This window comes from Bidens hawaiensis, unplaced genomic scaffold (genome assembly GCF_021521415.1).
Source record: "Bidens hawaiensis isolate Kalapana, Puna unplaced genomic scaffold, B.hawaiensis_p1.1 tig00027065_1, whole genome shotgun sequence".
Lineage (NCBI taxonomy): Eukaryota > Viridiplantae > Streptophyta > Magnoliopsida > Asterales > Asteraceae > Bidens > Bidens hawaiensis.
This window is the reverse complement of record NW_027494360.1, coordinates 197163-220196: the sequence shown is the minus strand read 5'-3', so window position 1 is coordinate 220196 and position 23034 is coordinate 197163. Positions and strand designations below refer to the sequence as shown.

Here is a 23034-nt window from a genome sequence, read left to right as displayed (position 1 = left end):
AAATTGACGAAATTCATAAATTGTTGATATAAATAAATTACAAACATTACAACAAACATAAAAATAAGTTTTATGCCACAAAAATCAGTTGAAATAGGGTTCAAAAGATCCTTAGAAGGCAGAAGCAAATGGTACAAGAAGATGAGCCCGGTATTAAACTATTAAACTGGTATCGAAAATCATGATTTTTCCAAATTATAGAGGTACTACTGTACTAGTACTTAAGCCAAAAATTCAGGCAATACCGCTACCAAACCGAGCCGGTACCATATCGGTCCCGAGACGTCAAAAAGTCGGTATCGAATTGGTACCAAATCGGTATCAATACCCGTTTGCTCATCCCTACAAGATATGTTTACTCCAAAAAAGACATGTGACACGCAATTGTACCCTACCCTCAATATATACACATTAAAGACGAGTAAATTAGTTGCTTGTCAAACAAAAAAGAAACAAAAATACAAACTAGAAATAAAAACAGACAACATAGTGAAGTTAATCCGTGTCTGAGATTTCATCTTCGTCTTCATCCAAGATATAAACTAGAGCACGCTTTCTTGTTGCAAAAACACAAGCAACACCTCTGGATGCTGAACATTTGTTTATTAACAGAAGTCAAAAACATATCATATAGCACAGCTACATAATAAAAGATAAGGCATTTGTTGAAAGAGCTACTTACCACTAACTGCTAGAGGTGCAGTCACAGAGTGAGGAATTCCTCTTACTTTCAAACTATCCATTTGCAAGTACACAATAGACTCCTGGTATAAACATAATATCAAGATTTAGAAAGGAAAAAAAAATATGATTATTAAGTTGGTATTTATTATGTGGGACCCACAAAACAACCTTAAGTTGATGCAATTTCCAAAGGCTTGAAGCATCTAAACTAGGTATAGATGCAAATGGAAGATCATCAGCTTGCACAATTGTCATACAAGCTTTTTCCAAGTTTTCAGAAGACGGCCCGTTTAATAGTAGAACAAGTTGACATTCCTGTTATTAGCAAACTGTTAATAAAGTATTCATATCCCACAAAATCACAATATTACTCTTCTGTTAATAAACAATCATGGATTTTGTCAACAAGATTGCTCCTTTTTCTATCACCCACCAGGGTGTTTTAGACATTTGACTAAAAGTCATAAACTTGTATTTTAGGATACTGTAAAGATGTAAGTTGGAGTGCAAGCAAAGTACCTTATACAGAGAAAGATCCACACAACGATAGCCATCAGGAACACATAACAACACAGCTTCTAGATCATTATTCATTAAACACCTTGTAACAACTATGCAATTTGCAAGATCTGATGAAAACTCATCGGGTAATATGAAAGATATATAATCCACAAAACTCTGTTTTCTCTCGTGCTCAGTGTCCTAAAACAATTAAGAGGAGATACACTGATAATGATTGCTTTTGAGGGGCATAATCGTCAATAATTTAACAGCTTACCTTGTAATATGATATGGAAGTTGGAACGGTAAAAGATGAATATTTTGTAATCGATTTGATTGGAAACAATGGCAATAAGTTTTGGCAATGTATCTTTTTGGAAATCGTAGTGAAAGGCATCTGAAATGCCTCTTTAAAACTGAAACAATTAAGGTGTTTAATAAGTAAACATAAAATAGGGCAATATAATAACACATAAAATACTTAGTTGGACTCCAAAAGTGAAAGTTATAGAAAGCATACCAAGATTCCATTTGTTGAAATTCGTTTGCAAACGTTCTTTGCAAGTAATCAAAATCTGTGAAACCGCCAAACTGAGCCAATTCTTGTACTCTATCCATCGTCTCCCTTGAAGGGCAAAAAGGTAACTTCAGACGCATTGTTATTAAATGTATACAAAAAAGATAGAACAATATAAGCATGTTCTTAAGCAAAATAACATGTGGGTGAACTTTGACCAAAAATACCTGTAATTGAGTTTGTGGAATAAGTTACTTACAAGTCAACTTCAATACTATGGTCAACTTCAGTCGATTCAAGCAACCGCTTTACTGGATCTTGGTCATATAAATACTTCAAAAATAAAATAACCAGCTCACTGCCAAAACAGCGTAAAATGCAGATATATTAAAATCTCTAAGGTCATTACAAGTAACAGATTTAACCCTCCTACTTCCTTTTGCCCTTTTAAATTTATAAATGATAAATATACTAAATATGATTTAATAAACTGTACTATGTTTAACTTGCTTGAAGAAATCTATTTTTGAAAACTGAATAACTTTCAGCAACAGCCAGCCTTTTTGGCCAGTTTGACTTTTCGCTAAGTCTTTAATTTTGACCCGTTAGAGATAAAATCCAACTCAAATCAGCCTTTTTTAGGTAAATTGCAACTCCTAACAAAACAACAAACCTATTGAACGCCAGAAGCTGGTGCTGGTCACTTGGTTCCGACATTAACATTTTCACACATTTGTGAATCCAATTGAAGAAATTTGAAAACTGCAAAATATATAAATAAATATTAAACTGTTTTTACTTTATTATCATTACTCAAAGAAATGATGATCTTTTGAATTAAAACAATCACCTGTTGAACAGAAGAGGATAAAACCGTCATAAAGCGTTGGACTTGAACGAGCAGCATTCCTGCCTTCTCGGTTGCATTATTGATTAAATTCTGGTTTAAACCGACACTTTGATACCGTGACCGCCACTTAGAAAGTCCTCTCAACTCCCCTAATCTAAATGCAATCATCTCTGCAGCAGGCTGAACACCAACACATTATTCTTCAAAACCAGAGTTTAAAAGGGTCAACTAACGTGTCAAATTAGGTTACCTGTAGATGTTCAAGAACAATAACCTGAAGATCCTTTCCGGCCCCACAAACTGACTTTGATATCCGTTTAAGACCCTGGTCACCAATAACTTTTCATCAGCAAAAGTTTTGTATAAATAATATCTCAAACATTATATAAATTTTATACCGCTTCACCAAGAGAATTAACTAAAAATTGGTGAACAGCTGGACTTGTGCGGGCCCCACCAATAAGGCTAAGAAACTCGTCTTGTGGGGTTGAATCCAATCCTACGGTTAATAAGTTGGAAAAGAAAAGTCAGAAATCATCATAATGTAACATTAATACATTTGTGTAGGTACCTACACAAACCGAACGTTAGTGAACAGTTCGGCAGGAAGTTCGTTTATGTTCGTCCATTTTATAACCAAATGAACATGAACACATTTTTTTTTCATTTAGTAAAATGAATGAACATGAACATATGCCTTGTTTGTTCACTTACATTCCTGAAAGGTCATTTATATCTGTTCGTTTATGTCCGTTGGTTTACGTTCATTTAAATATCCATGCACATTTAGTATTAATGTTGATATAATATCAATTTGAATTTTATATTTAAAGACCTTTATTATGTATCTTGTTTACCTTTTAAATGTTGGATTTAACGATCATGGTATTTTAGACTTTAACTTGGGTATACATTAAGTTTTAGTATGTATTCGTTTATATTCATTCATTTATGTGCGTTTGTGTTTGATTATGTTCATTTGTTTATCTTCATGTTCGTGAACCGTTCGTTTAGAATACTAACAAACACGAACACGTTCATTTTCTTAATGAACGAACATGAACAAGAAAATCCATTTGTTTAAGCATTCATATTTGTTCGTTTGTTCGGTTTTTTTACAAGCCTATGCTTGTGATTGATTTTTGAAAATTTTATTACTTACCATGATCATGAATGAGACTAGATAAAGAATCAAATTTGTCATGAAATGTGTGCATTGCATCGGACCATTGTTTAGACATGACAGACAATGAAGCCCGGATGACTTCTGTTAAATCTTCAATGTTTGAAGCCTGTTGAGCAACTTGATGAAGCTCATTTCTCCTGCAACATTTAGGAATTACATACATATAGTTTTCAAAGTCATCTGATAATTGATGATTTTGCTATTCACTAAAATTGTGTTCGTGAGTTTTATTTATACGAATATAGAGGAGAAATTTTGATGTTTTTCCAATCTTTGTGCAATTATGAATATTTTTATGAATATACACTCGTTTAGATGACTAACAAAATTTAATGACCTATACTAGTATATAAAACTATGTGCACATCAATTATCAGGTAGCAACCCTTTGAACATTCAATTCACAGAAGCCGAGAAGAAATACACGATAGAAAACTAATGCAAAGATTTACAATATAAAAATTAGTAGATTAAGAACCGATACAAAATGAACCAAGGAAAGTGAAATGTGTTAAGATTAATTACGTATATTTATGTACGTGATTATGATATAAAGCTCAAATAAGTTTGACTTTGACTCGTTAAAGTTCGACTAGAATGATCTCAGGTTGCTTACTAAAAGCTCCACTCATTTACAGCCATGAATATAAGTGATTTTTTGGTTTATAAATTGTGAGGAGGCTTAGTTGTTGTATAAGCTACTTTCTCAATAAGAGTTGTCAGATATTATGACAACTAAAGCAATCTGTAGAGGGTAAAAAAAAAAATAAGACTATTGGTAACCAACCTCTAGCCAAATATTTGACAAGACGTTTTTATGGAACTGATTGACTGCTAGTCAGAGATCTTAAGTTCTTAACTACCCTTTAAAAATGACAAGATAAGAAAATCATGTGGACCAAGATTTATACATCTAACGACGACTCGATGAGAATAAGCATCTAGGTAAGTTTAACACTAAAAAACTCCAGAAAAGAAAGCAATACTATGTTCATATGGAGTCACAAAATAGAAAGTTCAGGAGCAGTCAAGTCTTAATATAAATAAAAAAATTACCTTTTATAGAATATTGAAGTGTCAAGTGTTAAGCAATGGAACCCATGCAAACCATTTTCTGGAACTTGAAGCTCACCAGAACATAATACTGTCAAATGACAAAGATCTTTGGATAACTTCACCTGAATGCACAACCAATTAAGAAAGTAAAACCACTAATCATTGAGATTGAAGATAATCATTTAGACTTTCTGCTTCTACTAATTATAAATGAAACTTAAAAAAAAGTTGTATTAAGTAATAAAGAATTTACCGTACAGACTGAAGCATTCAGCAATTTGCAGTTAACATAATTGTTTGCAAGTGGACAACAAACTGAGAAGTCATGTATATCCTGCAATCCAACCAAAAAACAAAACATAAATCAAGATACAAACCCATAAAAATCTATAAAGATCAAGTCTGCATTCTTTTCATCATTTCTTTTTTCCAATTTGTGAGGCACATTTGCTTGAAACGAAGAGAAAAAAAATCAGGCTCACAAAATGCAGAAAATTGATAAGCTTGTAAAAGAACTGAGCGCGTTCATGTTCGTTTAACCTTAACCAAACAAACAATTGAACACGGAAAATCAACTGAATAGGGTTTTCTTGTTCGTTTGTTAAGAAAATGAACATGTTCATGTCCATTCGTTAACATTATGGTCAAACAGTTCACGAATGTAACTGAACGAACATAACTGACCTTAGATGAACAAACATAACTAAGCTAAGACCAGATAAAAGTAATGTGAAGAACAATGTGTTGGGTTTAAAGAATTTTTGAAAGTAGACTATGTTGTAATGGGCCAAAAAAATTTTAAATGAATATATTAGCAAATATAAACAAACACAAAATAACCAATATAAACGAACAAACGTAAATGCACGTAAACGAACAAACATAAATAAACTTAAACGACCGTAAACAAATCTTCACAAATGAGACATGTGTTCATGTTCGTTCATTTATTTAAATAAACAAAACTTTTGGTCATGTTCGTTCATTTATCGAATAAAAAACCTTTCTGCCAAGCAGTTCACGAACTGTTCGCTGAACGTTTGATTCGTTTACAATCCTAAACACAGGAATATTAAAGCTTACAATTTTCCCAATCGGAAATATGCCAAATATATTAAAGCTTATGATTCCATCTTTATCTGCACTACACAAAATATTAAACCGCTGATGTGAAGAATTGGATAATTCTAGTGACAAATTTTCGCTTTCATCCATAAAACCAGTTTCTCCAGGCACGAGCCCAGGCATCCGAGGAGCTCTTGGGGCGGGAGGAAAGAAACGAGAGGTCCGGTCTTCATATTTTGAAACAAAGTTGTCATCCTGAACAACACATGTAGAACGTTAATAACTTAATAATGAATGTTATTCAACTTGTGAAAATCATACTGAAATTTCTTGGCCTCCATCATCCTCCCAGTTGAGACAAACAACAGCAACATTGTGAGATTTCATGCTTCTTAAGAGCTTCCCATTCTGCTTAAACAAATGCACAAAAACTTTTAATCTTCATAAACGTTTTATTTTAAAAACACAAAATAGGTGGCTCACTTCAACATCATGCAATGAAATAGTTCCATCTTGAAGGCCAATAGCTATTGCTTTACCATCTGGACGCCAACATAGAGACGTTATGCATTTTCCTGTAAAAGAGTTAAGATTTAGCAGTGAGAAATGTAAATATAATATAGGAATATAAAAGTGACCTGGAGAGATAGTACATAGCCTCTGCCAATTGAAGCGATGCAACAATATCTTTGAGTCCTCTGTAACCATAGCCAGCAAATCTTTCTCGGGGTTCCATTCAGCAATTTTAATCTTCACAGAAAAATATGTTAAAAATTATTGAGGAGAAACATTAGTATGAGAATGGATTCATTAATTTGTGACCTGTGAAGGTAGTGGCTTGTCAAACTGAAGTTGAAATGGAACAATTCTTGAAACATCATCAGTTTCCATATTCAACTGACAATAATGAAGTTATTATTATTATTGTTATTTTGTGTGTACATGATATGCACAAATACCAAAACATGGAGCTGCTAGCCTAACTTGATTGATTGATTGATTGAAGATGAACAAATAAAAACTAGGATAAAACGAATGAGAGTCATACTCCAACCAAAAGTAATTGCAGATCGGTAACCCTCGCCTGATTTGAATGATTTTAACTGAGTGTGTGTTTGGGATTAGTATTTAACTAAGAAAGTTGCGGCTCAGGCGTTCCCGGAGGAGCTTTTTTCGATTCTTCGTACGGTGCAATTGTTAAAGAGTTAGTGTGGACTTAGCTGACTCCATTCTTGATAAGTTTATATTATCTTGAAATAGTGCAGGTTTTGGTAACGGGCCGGTACATATTCGGGTCAAAATTGTAACTTTCTAATGACCCGCTATCACCTTTCTACCATCTTTATATTAATTAGTGGTTAAGTAAAATTACAATAGTTCTTTTTATTTTTAATTATATCAACTAAGGGCATAAACGAGCCGTGCCGCTTTTTAGCTACTCGAGACCAGTTTGCTAATAGCTCAAACGAGATCGAGCCCAAGCCTAAAAGAAGCTCGTTGAATAGACGAGTTTTAAGCTCGAACCTATAAGAAGCACATTTGATAAACGAGGTTGCAGGCTCGCGAAGCTAAGCGAGCCTATTATTTATACAAATAGTATAATTTTTATTTAATATATAAATTATATATCATATAATAAACGAGGTTGCAGGCATCATGTGGTGGCGTTGATAGCCGAAAGACAATGGTGCATGCACCAATCGGTCGGTGTCCCGATGGTTGAGTGTTATGTGTCTTATGTCCAAGACTTGATGCAAAACTACTATCGAGCCGGGGGTCTCACCGGAAGCAGCCTCTCTATCCCTATGGGGTAGAGGTAAGGCTGTCTACATCTAACCCTACCATAGCTTTGCTATTGGTGGGATATACTGAGTACGATGATGATGATGATGATGATTTAACTGGAAAATGACTTTTTGATTAACTTAACTTATGAATTGGATTAGCTTATTTGTTGAGTAAAATCAAAATAATTAAAAAGTAGCCTTTTTTAATGGTGTAATAGGTTTTGAGGGTTAGGGGTGTAATAGAAAAATAAAACTTATTAAGTTAATCTATAATAATATATATAAACGAAAACATAAAATGCCTACGTGTCGCGATGTGGTCGCTTCCCCTTTTTTGGAGTCACCAGATTTGCTTGATTTTTAAATGGAGGTTTCTCATGCATTTGACCCGAATCTACGGGTATGGGTCTTAATAAACCCAGATATTCCTTAAACAGGTTATAACATCTCATTAAATTATAAATTATTCTCACCAAATTATTGATGTGAAAATCCTATAAAAATAGGATATACTAAATTTGTTATATGATTTTTTTTAAAAAAGATATTATTTATAATTAAGAAACAATTTTATCGTAAGAAAATAAGCGGGTCTTGGGTCTCACCAAACTCAGATAACTTTTAAACCGGGTTATAATATCTTGGTTTTTTGTGAAACCCTTTTATCATCAAACTCTAAGTCTAGTATAGATTTCCCTACAATAAACAAAATTAAACTCAAAACAGTATTTAAATATTAAAAACGAGTAATGTAAAACGGCTCCCGTAATACGCGGGATAAAAACTAGTAAGTTATATATTCTTAACTTTTCAAAACCCATTTATTTTGTCTTCTCCATAAGCTAAAATTCATAAGGCCTTATGGTTTGCCAAACACCTTATACACCTTATTAAATTTTCAAAACGTTTATAAGTTATAAGTTGATGAAAATAAGGAATTCTAAACACCCCTAAGTACACAAAAAAAGGTAACGACACACCTTGCTTCAGTTTCGATATAAATACTACTTTTTATAATAAATATAAATGCATTTCCCCTAATTTTTACCAACAGTATTTATAGTGAATACCTAAGTACCCAAAATGCCCTCTTATAACTAAAATTATTTGTGTCGAAACCTATTTTTATAATTTAAGCCATACTATTTATTTAAGATTACACAATTACTGTCATATCTCAACCTTGATACCCATGTTTATCAAGGTTAGATCTTAAGCTACGCCAATTTGCGTATTCAATAGCATTAAATTAAAGAAATAGATTTCTTGATTTTTGTTCCATTATGTGCCATTTTTATTGATTTTAAAATTTTACCAAATGTTAAAGTTATCAGTTGAATGTATGATGTTTGCATCAATATGAAACCAAGTCATTTAAGATCCACAAAATGATAATCACCTCATTCTCTTAGCAAATACCCAGAGTAGAAACTAAATTCATAAACAACAAATAATGATCGTTAATTCCTTACAAATTTCTACATAATAGCAAACTATTCACCCGTTTGTAGCCATTACATTAAAATATTACAGGAATTCATTTAAAGAATTTAAAGGATTCAAAATACATAAACTCTTCCCAAGTAAACTATCCATGTATTTTATAAGCCAAAAATTACATTTAAAGTAATGTTTGGTGTGAGGTTGTGTTGTATCTCAAACGGGCCCTTTGCAACCTTAAAATAGAAATATCATCACCCGATTTCCTTAGTGCTTTATCTCCTTTATTTTGACATCTCTGCTGCTACATTTATGATTGAAAAATGAGTGTGCATGCCAAAGCAGTTTATATTTTAATCGAGGGAAGTTTGTCTATGTTCGTTTATTTAGTTAATAAAAGAGCGAACATGAACTCTTACTTCGTTCGTTCATTTATGTCCATGAACATTCGTTTGTGGTTGTTCATAGAATTATGTTCGTTTATGCATATTTTTCTTTTGATGTGATTTTTCCTTGCTAGATTCCATGTCGTTTTGCGCTTAAACGTTAACGAATATCATTCGTTCTTGCATGAATTTACATGTTTGTGTGTGTGATAGGTCTCATGTTAAAGAGAGCGAGAAAACGAGTTAAATGGAGAAAGAATCAGCTAAAATGGAGCTCAGATGAAGCCGGTACGCACAAACGAAGTTTAAACGAGTCAGCAGTCGATAAACGAAGACCCAAATGACCTGGCCACACCGCACGGCCACCTAGGCCTTGGTGGTCACGTGGCGCAGCGCCCTAGAGGTGTTCCAAGGCTGCCCAAATCCATCACCATGACTATTTTGTCCTTATATGGGCTTGTGGGCTTGTTTTGGACCTAGTTTGGCTTGTTTATCAAGTTTAATGATATATTTGAGAACCCTAAACCCTATGAATGAAAAGATACTTCATTACAACCATCCAAGATCAGTTCTAGATGAAATACCAAGAAGGAGGAGCTTCCGGATTGGAGTTTCATCAACCGGTTGTCGGTTTTGCTTGTTTTAACGTTTGTGAGTTCGTTGTTGAGTTTTAGACTTTGAAACAAGTTCCCAATCAGTTTCTAATGGATACTTTGAGCTTTATTATGGTTTTATCTTCTGTTCGTTCATTATGATTGGCTAAACTTGCTTGAATCACCTAGGTTTGATGGTTAACGGTTTGAATTAACTAGTTTAGGGTGCTTAACAAGTGGTTGATTGTTTTTCTATTGTAAAGTTCATATTTTGTGATATTATTCCGTGTTTACCCGCTTTCCTAGATGTGTTTTATGTTCGTGTGCCCCTGTGATTGATTATTGCATGAATTAGTTTCGTGGCGTTAATTGCATGTTTCGGTTAATACTTTGTGTGTTGATTGATTGTGGTAGGCATACCATTAGGGTTTGTGTTTCTTGGATCATTAAAGTCAGTAGGTTCACCACCTTTGAGTTGGACCAAAACCTTAGGTGCCGGCTTATCTTGCTGGTTTAGTAGATTTGGTTAGTCGTTGCGAGACCACGTGCGATTTTCCAGCTATTGACTAGGTTAGTTTGTAAGTTGAGTTATTTTGTCTTTAATATTGAATTACCCCTCTTCTCCTAGGTTTGTAATTAGCTCGATCCTTGGTAAGATCTGTGATTTAGACATGAACCAAGTGATGAGTCATTAGGGTACGTAGATAAACAACCACGAACTAAAAGCTATCTAGACGTTGATTAGGGTTTTCTGGTAAACTGATCGTAGGGACCCAGTGCCTTGACTTCACCTATGTTAGCTCATCTTTAGAACTCTGGTTTCAACCACGTGTTAGCATCCATGTCATCTTATTGTCGTTAAGTCATCTTACCTAGGTGATTCGTTTTCTTATTATCGTTAGTTCCGTTAAGTTTCACCATTAGTTAAGTTAAATTAGTTAAGTTAGTTTTAAGATAAAGAAACATATTACTTAGGCAGGACTTAGATTAGGGTTAATTATCTGAGCCGTTCTCACGTGTCTTTGTGTTAGACACCGGACTTCCATTAGACCGTGTTGCTACGCGATCGGTACACTTGTCGTTTGTGTGAAGCTTAGTTAGGTTTGTTTGGTTATATAAATTTAAGACTTAATGTTGAATTGTGAGAATTAGTTATTAATATTTATATATAGATTTTCGCACGTCAAGTATTTGGCGCCGTTGCCGGAGACACGGTTTGAGGTGATTAGAGAATGACCCGAGTTTGGTATTTGCCTTTTGTAGTTTTGTATATATATTTAGATTAATATAGTTTAGTTTAGTTTTCTTTTAAATAGTTTAGTTTTAGTTTAATTTTATTTTAAATTAATTTACTACTATCTGATGACCGTCGTTTGAGTCAATCAAAAACCTAATTATTCTAAATATATAGAGCAAGTAGGGTATCGTATCATAAGGAGTATGTGGTCAATGCAATTCGTGTAACAGATTTAATATTATGAAGTAAACGGTTTTAGTGCTGATCACACAAGCAATAGTTTAAATTAAGATAACTAAGCAACGAACAAGTAAACGAGTATTAAGCAGTTAACAAAGCTAACCACACCCGGGAATTCAAGTAAGCAACCAAACAGTATCTCAAGCAATCTAACAAATTGATTATTAACGATTAACTAAAAACTGATCAACCAGACAAAACCTTAGACGTCAACAATTACTTTACACACGACACTGGTTATCAAACAGTCCTTGCCAGTGTGACTCAGTTAAGGGTAATTGTACGTTTTATCGTATTCAATCTAACCAAACAGTTATATGACTAATTATCTAGCAACTAGTAACAGATCGTTCAGACCAACGTAAACCTAAACCGCCCGAACACACAGAAATACTAAACATCAATAATCATATATCAATCTTCAATAATCAAAACATAAGTAATCTTAATCACATGAGAAAAACTGTAAATGGTTACAAACTATACATCTCGGGTGCGATTCTAGGAGATTAGCCGAGCCGCGACATCATCGAATCTTCAATACGGATGATATAGATCATAGATATAGTCTTGACACGAGCTAAGGTAGTGGAAATCGCCTCTAGGACTACTGGAAATCGCCTCTTTGTTCTAAAAACGGAGTTATGGTTCTTGAGAATGAAAAATAACATATAAACCTAAGTTTCCCGTCTGCACCCCCCATCGCGATACGCGATGGGGTCTTCAATGGTCCATCGCGTATCGCGATGGACCAGAAAGTCAAACTATTTTTAACCCCCATAGCGATACGCTATGGGTCTTCAAGGGAGCCCATCGCGTATCGCGATGGGTCTCCTCACCAGCAAATATCATTAAACTTCTCGTTTCGCGTGCTGAACATCCCGGGTCTTCATTCCGTGCTACAACAGGTCCATATTGAGTACTTTAACGCCTGTGACCTGAAATCCAATAATACACGTATGAAGTATCGATAGTTCTAGAATAAACAGTTAAAACTAAACAATAAACAAATTAAAACATATACAAATTAACCGACCATCACATCCCCACACTTATCTTTTGCTTGCCCTCAAGCAAAACTCTAAAGCAAACATCGACCTCCATCATAGGTATGTAGATTATCGCCACTAATACTAGTAAGGTTTAAGGTCATACCCAGTTTCCCAGACTGACACTGTTTTTAGATTGACATCTCACAAATATGGTTAAATGCTATAATAAAAACAATAGAGTTGCCCAGACAGGTGTACTTTGTTTCCGGTTAAGGCACACATGCTCATACCACTCGTAATATAACATCTCTCCTCTCGATTTAATATATGGACTAGCAAAAGATGTGCCAGTATCACTCAGCTCTCAATATCACTCATAAGTACATATTAATCCATCAAGCTGCTTCGGCACAAATGCAAATCAAGAGGTCTTTAAAAGGGTTGTAACGGGGCCAGGTGTAAGGGTATGGAAGGGAAATATTTAAGTAGCTCAAACGATCCGACCCGGCTTATTACAAAACATCTAAATAAACGAAACAACTGTACAACTAACTGACTGATTATATACATCTAAATAAGCAAACTATCAACATTCTGATTTCACTTTTTTTTTGACATAAACGAACTTCAACGAACGAACTACAGAATACATAACTGAATATAAACAGACATCTTTTTGTCTTTTTCTCATTTTTTTTACTAAGCATAATAACATGATGCTTAACAATGAGATAAATACAAATACAAAACAAAACAAATACAATTATAAATACAATTAAACCTGTTGGGGTTAAACAAACGAAAAATAAGTCCAAGAAATGTTTTCTAAGGGAGCCAACCCCCCGCCCCTCACATTAACCTCACCTCATATGTGTAATAATGAGGCCCTAACCCCCCAATACCCACACTCACGCTCATCCAGACGAGGCTTAACCTAGTTGCCTCTATCACTTTTACATTTTGCCAACTGTGATCCATTAATCCATGAACATCAGTGAAAGCACTCAAATGACATGTGTGTACTATATATTATATGTGTATTATATATATTTGGGTCAACTCACACACGTACCGGAGGAATAGGGTTGACGATATAAACATGTGTACCTGTCCCCATGACTCGTTATCGCCGCCTAAACTACCCCATTTTCAACTTCTCGTAATAAAAAAATTTGTGAGTAAGACTAATGAGACGCTGAAAAACCAACCATGACCAGAAACCTATGACTTGGCATTAATGGAAATAATTAACAGTTAACAACTTTGGTTTATGAACACTCTTCGAGGTACTATCGGGCTAAATTTTTCAAATTTCTCCCATCCCCACACTTGAGGTTTACATTGTCCTCAATGTAAGAACACTTAATATTGTCCTCATAGTTAAAAAATGATAGAACGATTAATAAACATTTGAGGGACGGGGTTAAAATTGACCTTTTGACTATTAAGCAATTTTAAAATTTCAGGGCTTATGTGAGGCGGTTCTACTAACAATTATACAATTACACTTTTAACGATTAAAAATAATAAACAAAATGAAATTATGAAACCGAAATCACCTGATATCAACGTGACTGGAGAAGGACCAGTCGGCTCGTGAACTCTCAAAAACACTCGTGTACTCTTGTCTCATCCAATTACCAAACTGACAATCGAACCTGCAAACTCTCGAGATGTGTAGAAGCAAGCTTCTCACAAGTGTAAGACATAGGTCCTTTAAGAGTTATGAAAATGAATATTTGTTAATTTTATTAAAACAATTACCGAGCCAAATTAATTCGTTTCATAATAAAATCTGTTAAGTTAATTAAAAACGTTAAAAGACCTAACTCACTTTCGTAGGAATCATGATTGCATTTAGCGTATTCAACAAGCCCTGTAAACCCCCCGGTAGCCCGGTAGGACGAGTGGGGTCTCGTGAGGGTTTATAGTGAACTACACCCACAAAGTTCGATTACAACAAAATATACAAGTAAAATCAAGCACAGCTGCAATCAAAAGATATATATACACATAAGCCTAACCAGTTACCCAAACATGATCCCCCAAAATATAATATAATATAATACAGACCATGATACTAATAAAAACAAAATAAAGTGAAAAAGGGTAACCAAAAAGCTACTGTACTGGTGGATCATCATCTGCCTCGTCCTGCGGATCCACCTGCGGGTCCACCGCAATGATCAAAGACGAGGGGAGCGGTACCTGCGAAGAAACAAATAATAAACGAAAGTACTCATCATATCGGGCCCGCTGGGCCCTCTGCTCCTCCTGTATCTACAAATGCCGCTGATAAATCATATCCAATGTGACTGGCTGGTGCGGCTATGAAGATGATGATGCTGACGCCTGTCTCAGCGAATGCTGCTGCTGAGGCCGCTCCATGCGCGAGACCCGAATGTGCTGACGATGAGTCGGAATACCCCGCTGCATGGCCACGTCTGGTGCAGTACCCTCTGGTGGTGGTACATGTGGTCCCTGTCGGACTGGGATGAGTACCGGTGGATCGTCATAAGTACATATCCCGATCCTCTGAGTGTCTGCCAATGAAAAGGGCTGTGTAGGCGGTCCCGGAGTGAAGTAATCTATCGGATATCTATCTAATACACCCAATGTCTCCGCAATCCTTGTAATGTACGGCCCCAATGCTAACTGGGCGGAGGCACCATGTATACTCTGGACTCGTGCGAACGATGTAAGGAGCAGCATCGCGATGTTGACCTCCCTGCTGTTAATCATGGAAAGGAGGCACAACAAATCGAAGTTGCTACACTTATCGTGGCCCGAATGACGACCAACGATAGTGTAAGCAACGATGCGGTGTAAGTATCAGTGGACGGGGTTCCTGATAGCGGATGCTACCACAGAACTCGAATGGGCCCCGTCCGCGATCTGCCCCAAAATTGAGCCAGATCAGGCTCAGTGAGCCAAAATGGTTGACCCTGCTGCTGATGTGTCGTGTATCCGCGGAAGCTCTGTAAAAACACGGAGGTCTGAACATCCTCTCGCGTATAGAAGCTCGTCGCGACAGCAAAATCAGGGACCGACATCTCATACACATGTCGTCCGAGTGAGAACGACACGGCATGCGGCTCGTCAAAATCAGGGGCGGTGTATGAGAATGTCGAGTAAAACTCGCGTGTGAGCTCGACATATGAAATCGAGTCACACTCGAGTACCGCCCGCCACCGATCCGACATCAATCCCTGGATAGTGGTATATGCCCCCAAAGTACCTAATAACATCCAATCAAACGTCCTCATATGTAAAAGCTGCATACCTCTCATCCGCGTGTACCTGGTGAGGATGGGGGAAATTTTCTGGGTGAAACATTTTGGTTTGTGGAAGTGGATCTTGGTTTTGGTTATTGTTCTGGTTCTGGTTTTCGTTTCGATTCTGGTTTTGATTCTGGTTCTGGTTCTGGTTCTGATTCTGGTTCTGGTCTTCCATTTGTGAGTTTCTGTTTTGTACTCGGTTCTTCCGAGCTATTCTCTCGATTTCGGGCTCGTAAACTAACGGAGACTGTCGGCCCGAATGGCGGGTGCGCATAAACCTGTAATCTGCACAACTGACACAACCCGCGTAAAATGAAAAAAATACAAATAAAATAAAGTAAAATAAAATTTAAACTAAAAACTGAAAATTAAATAAAACACGAAAATCAAATAACAGGAAAAACAAAAAGCGCACTAACTCCCCAGCAGCGGCGCCATTTTGATGACTGTCGTTTGAGTCAATCAAAAATCTAATTATTCTAAATAGATAGAGCAAGTAGGGTATCGTATCACAAGGAGTATGTGGTCAATGCAATTCGTGTAACAGATTTAATATTATGAAGTAAATGGTTTTAGTGCTGATCACACAAGCAATAGTTTAAATTAAGAGAACTAAGCGACGAAAAAGTAAACGAGTATTAAGCAGTTAACAAAGAAAACCACACCCGGGAATTCAAGTAAGCAACCAAACAGTATCTCAAGCAATCTAACAAATTGATTATTAACGATTAACTAAAAACTGATCAACCAGAGAAAACCTTAGACGTCAACAATTACTTTACACACGACACTGGTTATCAAACAGTCCTTGCCAGTGTGACTCAGTTAAGGGTAATTGTACGTTTTATCGTATTCAATCTAACCAAACAGTTAAATGACTAATTATCTAACAACTGGTAACAGATCGTTCAGACCAACGTACACCTAAACCGACCGAACACACAGAAATACTAAACTTCAATAATCATATATCAATCTTCAATAATCAAAACATAAGTAATCTTAATCACATGAGAAAAACTGTAAATGGTTACAAACTATACATCCCGGGTGCTATTCTAGGAGATTAGCCGAGCCGCGACATCATCGAATCTTCAATACAGATGATATAGATCATAGATATAGTCTTGACACGAGCTAGGGTAGTGGAAATCGCCTATAGGACTGCTGGAAATCACCTCTTGGTTCTAAAAACGGAGTTCGGGTTCTTGAGAATGAAAAATAACATATAAACCTAAGTTTCCCGTCTGCACCCCCCATCGCGATACGCGGTGGGGTCTTCAATGGTCCATCGCGTATCGCGATGGACCAGAAAGTCAAACTATTTTTAACCCCCATAGCGATACGCTATGGGTCTTCAAGGGAGCCCATCGTGTATCGCGATGGGTCTCCTCACCAGCAAATATCATTAAGCTTCTCGTTTCGCGTGCTGAAAATCCCGGGTCTTCATTCCGTGCTACAACAGGTCCATATTGAGTACTTTAACGCCTGTGACCTGAAATCCAATAATACACGTATGAAGTATCGATAGTTCTAGAATAAACAGTTAAAACTAAACAATAAACAAACTAAAACATATACAAATTAACCCACCATCACTATCTGGTGCCCGTGATCCATTTCTGTTTAAGTGTGCAGTAATGGTGACTTACGGGAATGAAGTCACAGAACAAAAACGTTACACCATTTGGCAGATGGAGATACAGGAGATTTTGGATTACAAAGTGAAAAATCGAGTGAAACCCCGGTTGCATTTGATGTTTGATTTAAGGGAGAATCTTCTGGGTTATGAAAACTCATGTGGTGAATTCATTGAGCAAATACCAGATCTGGATGAGGTGATGTTTGATTGGTTACGTATCATCCATGATACAAATCCAAATGCCCCATTTCTGACCCAACAAGCTTTAGATGGAATTCAGCTTGGTTTAATGAGTCCATCACAAGTTAGTGATCCAATTATCAAATGTGAGAATTCGGGGATGGAAAAGCAGTCAGAGCCTCAGAGGAGTATTTTCCCTCATGGGAAGACGAGTTTAGGGGTGAGTTTGGCGAAGAGTTGATCGATTTTACTAGGATAGATGAAGGAGAGTTTGACCCACTTGGTGATTTAAAGTTGCTTGAAGATCTATTGTATAACGAGCCAAGTGTGGGGGATCAAGAAGGAACCTTGTGAGGAGAGCCATGAGGTGGCTGGTGATTCAGTCTTTCCACCATTGCACTTTGATTGTGAAAAACCAAAACATGAACCGTACTCAATATCCATTCGGGACATGTCGAGGTTTAAAAAGTTGGCTAAAAGAATTAGAAGAAGGATATCTGGGCTCAAGGAACACGGTTTGATGATGAGTTTGAATTCCCCATCTCACTTTACTGAATCATTTTCGGGGGAATTCAAGAATTGGCGGTTCGAGCTGAATTCAGATTTTCAGGACCACATGAGTTTTGCAGTTGGTTCCTTCCCTATCAATTGTTAGAGGAGAGTGTTGAGGAGCATTTATGGGAAGCGGATAAATGAGAAGCCTCCTGATTGAGGTTTAGGGAGTGAGTCCAGCTGAAGACTCTTATATAAACTTAGCGCTTCCCGGGAGGCAACCCGGTAATATGTTTCATTTTATTTTTGTTTTTGTTTTGGTTTTGTTTCTCCGACACTCCAGTTGCTTCTTTTCTTGTTTGCAGGTTGTTCAATGGTTGGTTAATGACGGTTGATGAGATGATTATAAACAAGTGTGTGGATGCCACTTGTTTTTAGATGAGTGCCGCGCTTGTTCATGAGTGACAGCTTGGTAGAGAGCACTTGAGTTTGAGGCTTGCGTACGAATTGGAGGGCGCGGAACATGACTCATGACACGTTCACCGTTATTTACCAGGGAAGTTTGTTCCATTTTTCTTTATTTATTTTATTTTTGTCTTTTTCCTGTCTCACATTGAGGACAATGTGAAATTTAAGTGTGGAGATTGAGAATTGACCTTCTAAATATAATTGAATAATAAAAAGTTTAAAAATGTCCTGTGTTTTTGAAAATTCTGCATCAAACAGGAAATGATAGTACTACCTAGTGTTTTTAACAACCTCTTGGTGTTTTCATAATATATATATAATAATAATAATAATAATAATAATAATAATAATAAATCAGAACAGTTGTGTATCTAATTTGGGATGTATCGGTAGGCCCAACTAATCCTGAAAAGTTTCCCTTTAGTATTCTTAATTGAACCTTAACAAATTCATAAACTTTGTGGGTTCTCATCTTGGGGGGAATTTAGCGGCGAAGCTAAAATTCAATATGATATAGGCAGAGTTACCATAATCTTTTTACTTTGAGGTGGTGAGAATTGGGTGCACTTAAAATTTAGCACACCACTCGTTTTTATGAAAATAAATTGAGTGGTGGCGCCCCGCCAAAAGTCCATCTTTTCACGAGCTTAGATTTAGTTATATATTTAGGGTATTATTCAAAAAAAAAACAAAGAAAAAAAATAAAAAAGTAAAAAAAAAGTTTTCAAATAAAGTTCAAATAAAAGATGCAAAAAAAAAAGCATCCAAAAATAGAAAAAAGGCCAAAGTTGTCCATACTAGACAGGGCTGAGAGTTTTCGCGTTGCTAAGGGAATAGTGACTCTAAGGCTATCGCTATAGGGGCTTGAAAGTTCTTAGTCAATAAATAAAATTTTAAGTTTATATAGAACAAAGTCCAATAATATCTAGGATTAGCTCGTATGACCATCATTTGACCAATCATTCATAATTCCATCTAGTGCACTTTCTTCTTACCATTAAAGAGTCAATTGCTTACGGTGATTTGCCGGACCATTTTGCATAGACTCTAACCTAGCTAGCTCTTTATGTTTGAGATACGGTTAAGGTTAGCTGCCACTCTTGAGTGAGGGTTCCATAGGCTCATTAATGATCATCTGAACTTAACGCTATATGCCACTGGGGGCTCGATGGGTTGGTGACTGGGTTTAAAGTGGATCAATATATCGGCAATTGCGGTTAATACGTCAATTTGTTTCTGATGCTTTAATAATAATAATAATAATAATAATAATAATAAATATATAAGTAAAACCGATAATTTGTCATTTATAAAAATAAATTATCATAATCAATCAAATACTAATAAAAAGAAAATAAATCCTAAAAATGCAGGTGGCAGGTTCGAACCCGTGACCACCGGAATCTCAGTACATAGACCAACCATCTGCTCTAACTTGAATGTTTGTTAAGAACTGAAAATGATTTAATATAAACAAAAACAAATAGAACCCCCAAATCAAACATAAACCCTAAAAATCCTAATTGATCAGTCCATTGCTTGTTGGTTTAATTAATGTTAGGGCTTTCATTAAGCAGATTTAAACGAACTATAAACATATTCCAATTACCTACAGGGATGATAGATAGCTGTAGATTGAAGAACCATAACAGCCGGCCAAACCTCGATCACGTACGAGTACAAAAAAGTGATTAGCAATCAATTAACTATGGGGCTTCTACTGGCGATGGTTAAAGGATGTTGCAACAACGATTAATTGAATTAAAAAATGTATTTTCGTTTACGAATTAATCTCGTTTCGTATTATAAGCAATTCGTGTATCATAAGGTCCTGTTTTCCTAATTTAAAACGTTGGTGTGGCCAATTTGGTAAGAATAACGATTCCAAAGATTCAATTTCCATATTGATTCCGAGAATTAAGGTCCAAGCATGTTAAACGGGTATACGGGTATGCAAAAAGAGTCACGAGTTTGGGTTGTTGGATCCTGGATACGGGTCTTGGCTGATAATAATAATAATTGCACTTTGGTCCCTGAGGATTAGGAATGGGAGCGTAAAAGGGTTATAGTTTAGTTTTGGGTAAGTTTTGCCAAAATCTGAAAGTTATATATATATATATTAAATATATATATATATAAACAATAATATTATAATAATTTGTTTACCCGATAAACACGTAAAATTATATATAAAATTCCCGAATGTAAAACGAGTCGGGTAACGAATATAAATCTTAAGTTTTAAAACCCGAGTTGTTACAGTCTCCCTACTTTAGGCAATTTCATCCCGAAATTAAAGAATACTATAACAAAAATCATTACATTTTTAGGAAAAGAAAATTTTAAATGTAACTTTTAAAATTTATCATAATACAGAACTTTAAATAGTTATAACAATGCTCCAAATGAAAATCCGATAAGGGCACTTATATATAGGACGTACAGACGGCGTATTCTTCATATCCTTATCATCTCTACATTTGTACCGTTATCCAAACTATTTTCGATTCTATATTATGACGCACAATTGCGCGCATCATGATTTCCATGTGAGGACTTCGATAATTATGTAGGCCTCCATTATTACTTAGATCGTCGGATGGTCCATATAACTCGTCTTATCACGTGGGTTAAAAAACATTTGAAAGACATGATTTTTAGAAAAAAAAAGAATCTTAATACGTTTTGGTTAGAAGATGGTCATTGTATAAAATATTGCTAAAATGAATCGAATTTTTGAGTTGTTTTAATAAAATATTAGAATTTTAAAACATATTTTGAAAGTATAGTATTGCAGATAGTTGTCTTTGAAAAGACAAATTTTATTGTACGAGCATAATCACTTATAAATGAATAAATTATTAGTATTAAAATTGTTTAAATCCAAAAATCGAATAAAGATTTGTTATTATGTATGATTGAAAAGATAAAATATGTTTAGATGAAAATGACAAAAACATTTTCTTTGATAAACTTAGTAATGATTGATTCGATTTATCATATTTAAAATAACTTGATTATTTAGATCTATAAAAATTTGAATAATTGAAGTTGATTGATTTAAAATATTTTAACTAGTTTTCAAATTATGGTTTAATATAATAAGTTTGTTAATTTTATGCTTGATGAACATGATTGAATCAAGAACGCACATTGCGTAGGTGATTAGGATTTCCATAGATGTAGCAATTATAGGTGGCAGGGTATAAAATTTGAGCAAACGTCGTAGCCTGGGTTTTGAATTAGACGGCATAGATCATTGTGGAACGTTTTTTGGTGTGTGGAAAATATTAGCAACATGATCGAACGAGTGCATTGGGTACATAATGATATGAGGGTTGAATTGAATAGTGATAGTGGCAAGTGAAGCGTAACGAGTGAATTTCGTCTTAAGGTTTCTTTTTTGAGACGCTAAGATTTTGTTGAGATGGATTGTTAACTTGATTGACAGCATATAGTTGATTTTTTAGTCTTGCGTTTGTTGTTGTCGTTACAAGAATGGGTAGGGGTAAATGAATTGAATTTTTTAGCGAAGAAGTTAATGAACAAGATTGAATTGATTGCATTTATGCTTTGGATATTGAGTTTATATTTTAGAGATCGCAGGAGCTATCTCCTTAACTAAACATGTGGGCATGAGACGGTTATAGATAATAAATAATTAGTGTTGTTTGATGTTGAGAACACATTCTATAATTAATAAAAACGCGATTTAATGAGAAGATTGGATAATTGTGCAGATTTCATATGAGTTATTGTATAAAACGAAACTTAGATATGTTATGATAATGTTTATTTATAACTTATGGATAAGATAGAATTTAAATCGATAATCGATGAGTTGCTTTGATGAGAGAAAAGTTTTATCAAAGTTTAATATGTTTTTAACAAATTAGAATTTGAGGTTGAATGCTTATAATATGTTTAATGGTTTATGTATATGATATCGTGAGTATTAAATTGTGCTATATTATTTAAATCACTTGCGATATTGATATTATAAATACGTGATAAGATGAATAAGTGAAAACCGATAGAGTGTAAATTGTTTTGATTGACTTGTGATAACCGGGTCTTAATGAATACAAAATTTGTATCCGATCAGTACAATAAAATGTTTGAGTGTATGAATAGATGGAATTAATAAATCTTGTTTCAAAAATGGTTTATTAAGTAACTAATTGAGTAATAAAATAATATAATAATAAAATAATTAAATAAAATCATAAATCGTTTCATATAAAATCAAATAAACAAATAAATAAATAATGAATGTTCTTCGCTGTGTTGGGTTTCCCATGAACTTTCCATGGCATTTTGTTTCCCCAACTTATTAGCATACCAAAATAAAAACAAATGTGTTAGTTGGCCTCCCATGAGCATTACATGTCAATTTGAATGGCCCAACTTAATTAACGAATCAACGAATCAATTGAGTTT

The 23034-nt window shown here is 35.1% G+C and overlaps 1 protein-coding gene across 2 annotated transcripts; it reads right to left on the bottom strand.

Moving 5' to 3' along the window:
* Positions 1 to 339: 339 nt before the first annotated feature.
* LOC143574593 (anaphase-promoting complex subunit 4-like) lies at positions 340 to 6751 on the bottom strand. Of its 2 annotated transcripts, XM_077059180.1 has the most exons (19): positions 6682 to 6751; positions 6498 to 6609; positions 6343 to 6434; positions 6181 to 6267; positions 5878 to 6114; positions 5048 to 5128; positions 4795 to 4916; positions 3715 to 3875; positions 2951 to 3051; positions 2803 to 2877; positions 2553 to 2732; positions 2376 to 2464; positions 1962 to 2060; positions 1706 to 1810; positions 1463 to 1601; positions 1204 to 1386; positions 853 to 999; positions 683 to 764; positions 340 to 590 (listed from the first exon to the last, which is right to left on the bottom strand). In XM_077059180.1, exons 1-19 carry the CDS (start codon positions 6748 to 6750, stop codon positions 496 to 498), a joined length of 2256 nt encoding a protein of 751 aa, XP_076915295.1. In that variant the 5' UTR covers position 6751; the 3' UTR covers positions 340 to 495. The 2 variants fall into 2 exon arrangements, with proteins under 2 accessions (XP_076915295.1, XP_076915296.1); XM_077059181.1 differs by lacking the exons at positions 6343 to 6434; positions 6498 to 6609; positions 6682 to 6751 and having other exon boundaries at positions 6166 to 6267.
* Positions 6752 to 23034: the final 16283 nt, after the last annotated feature.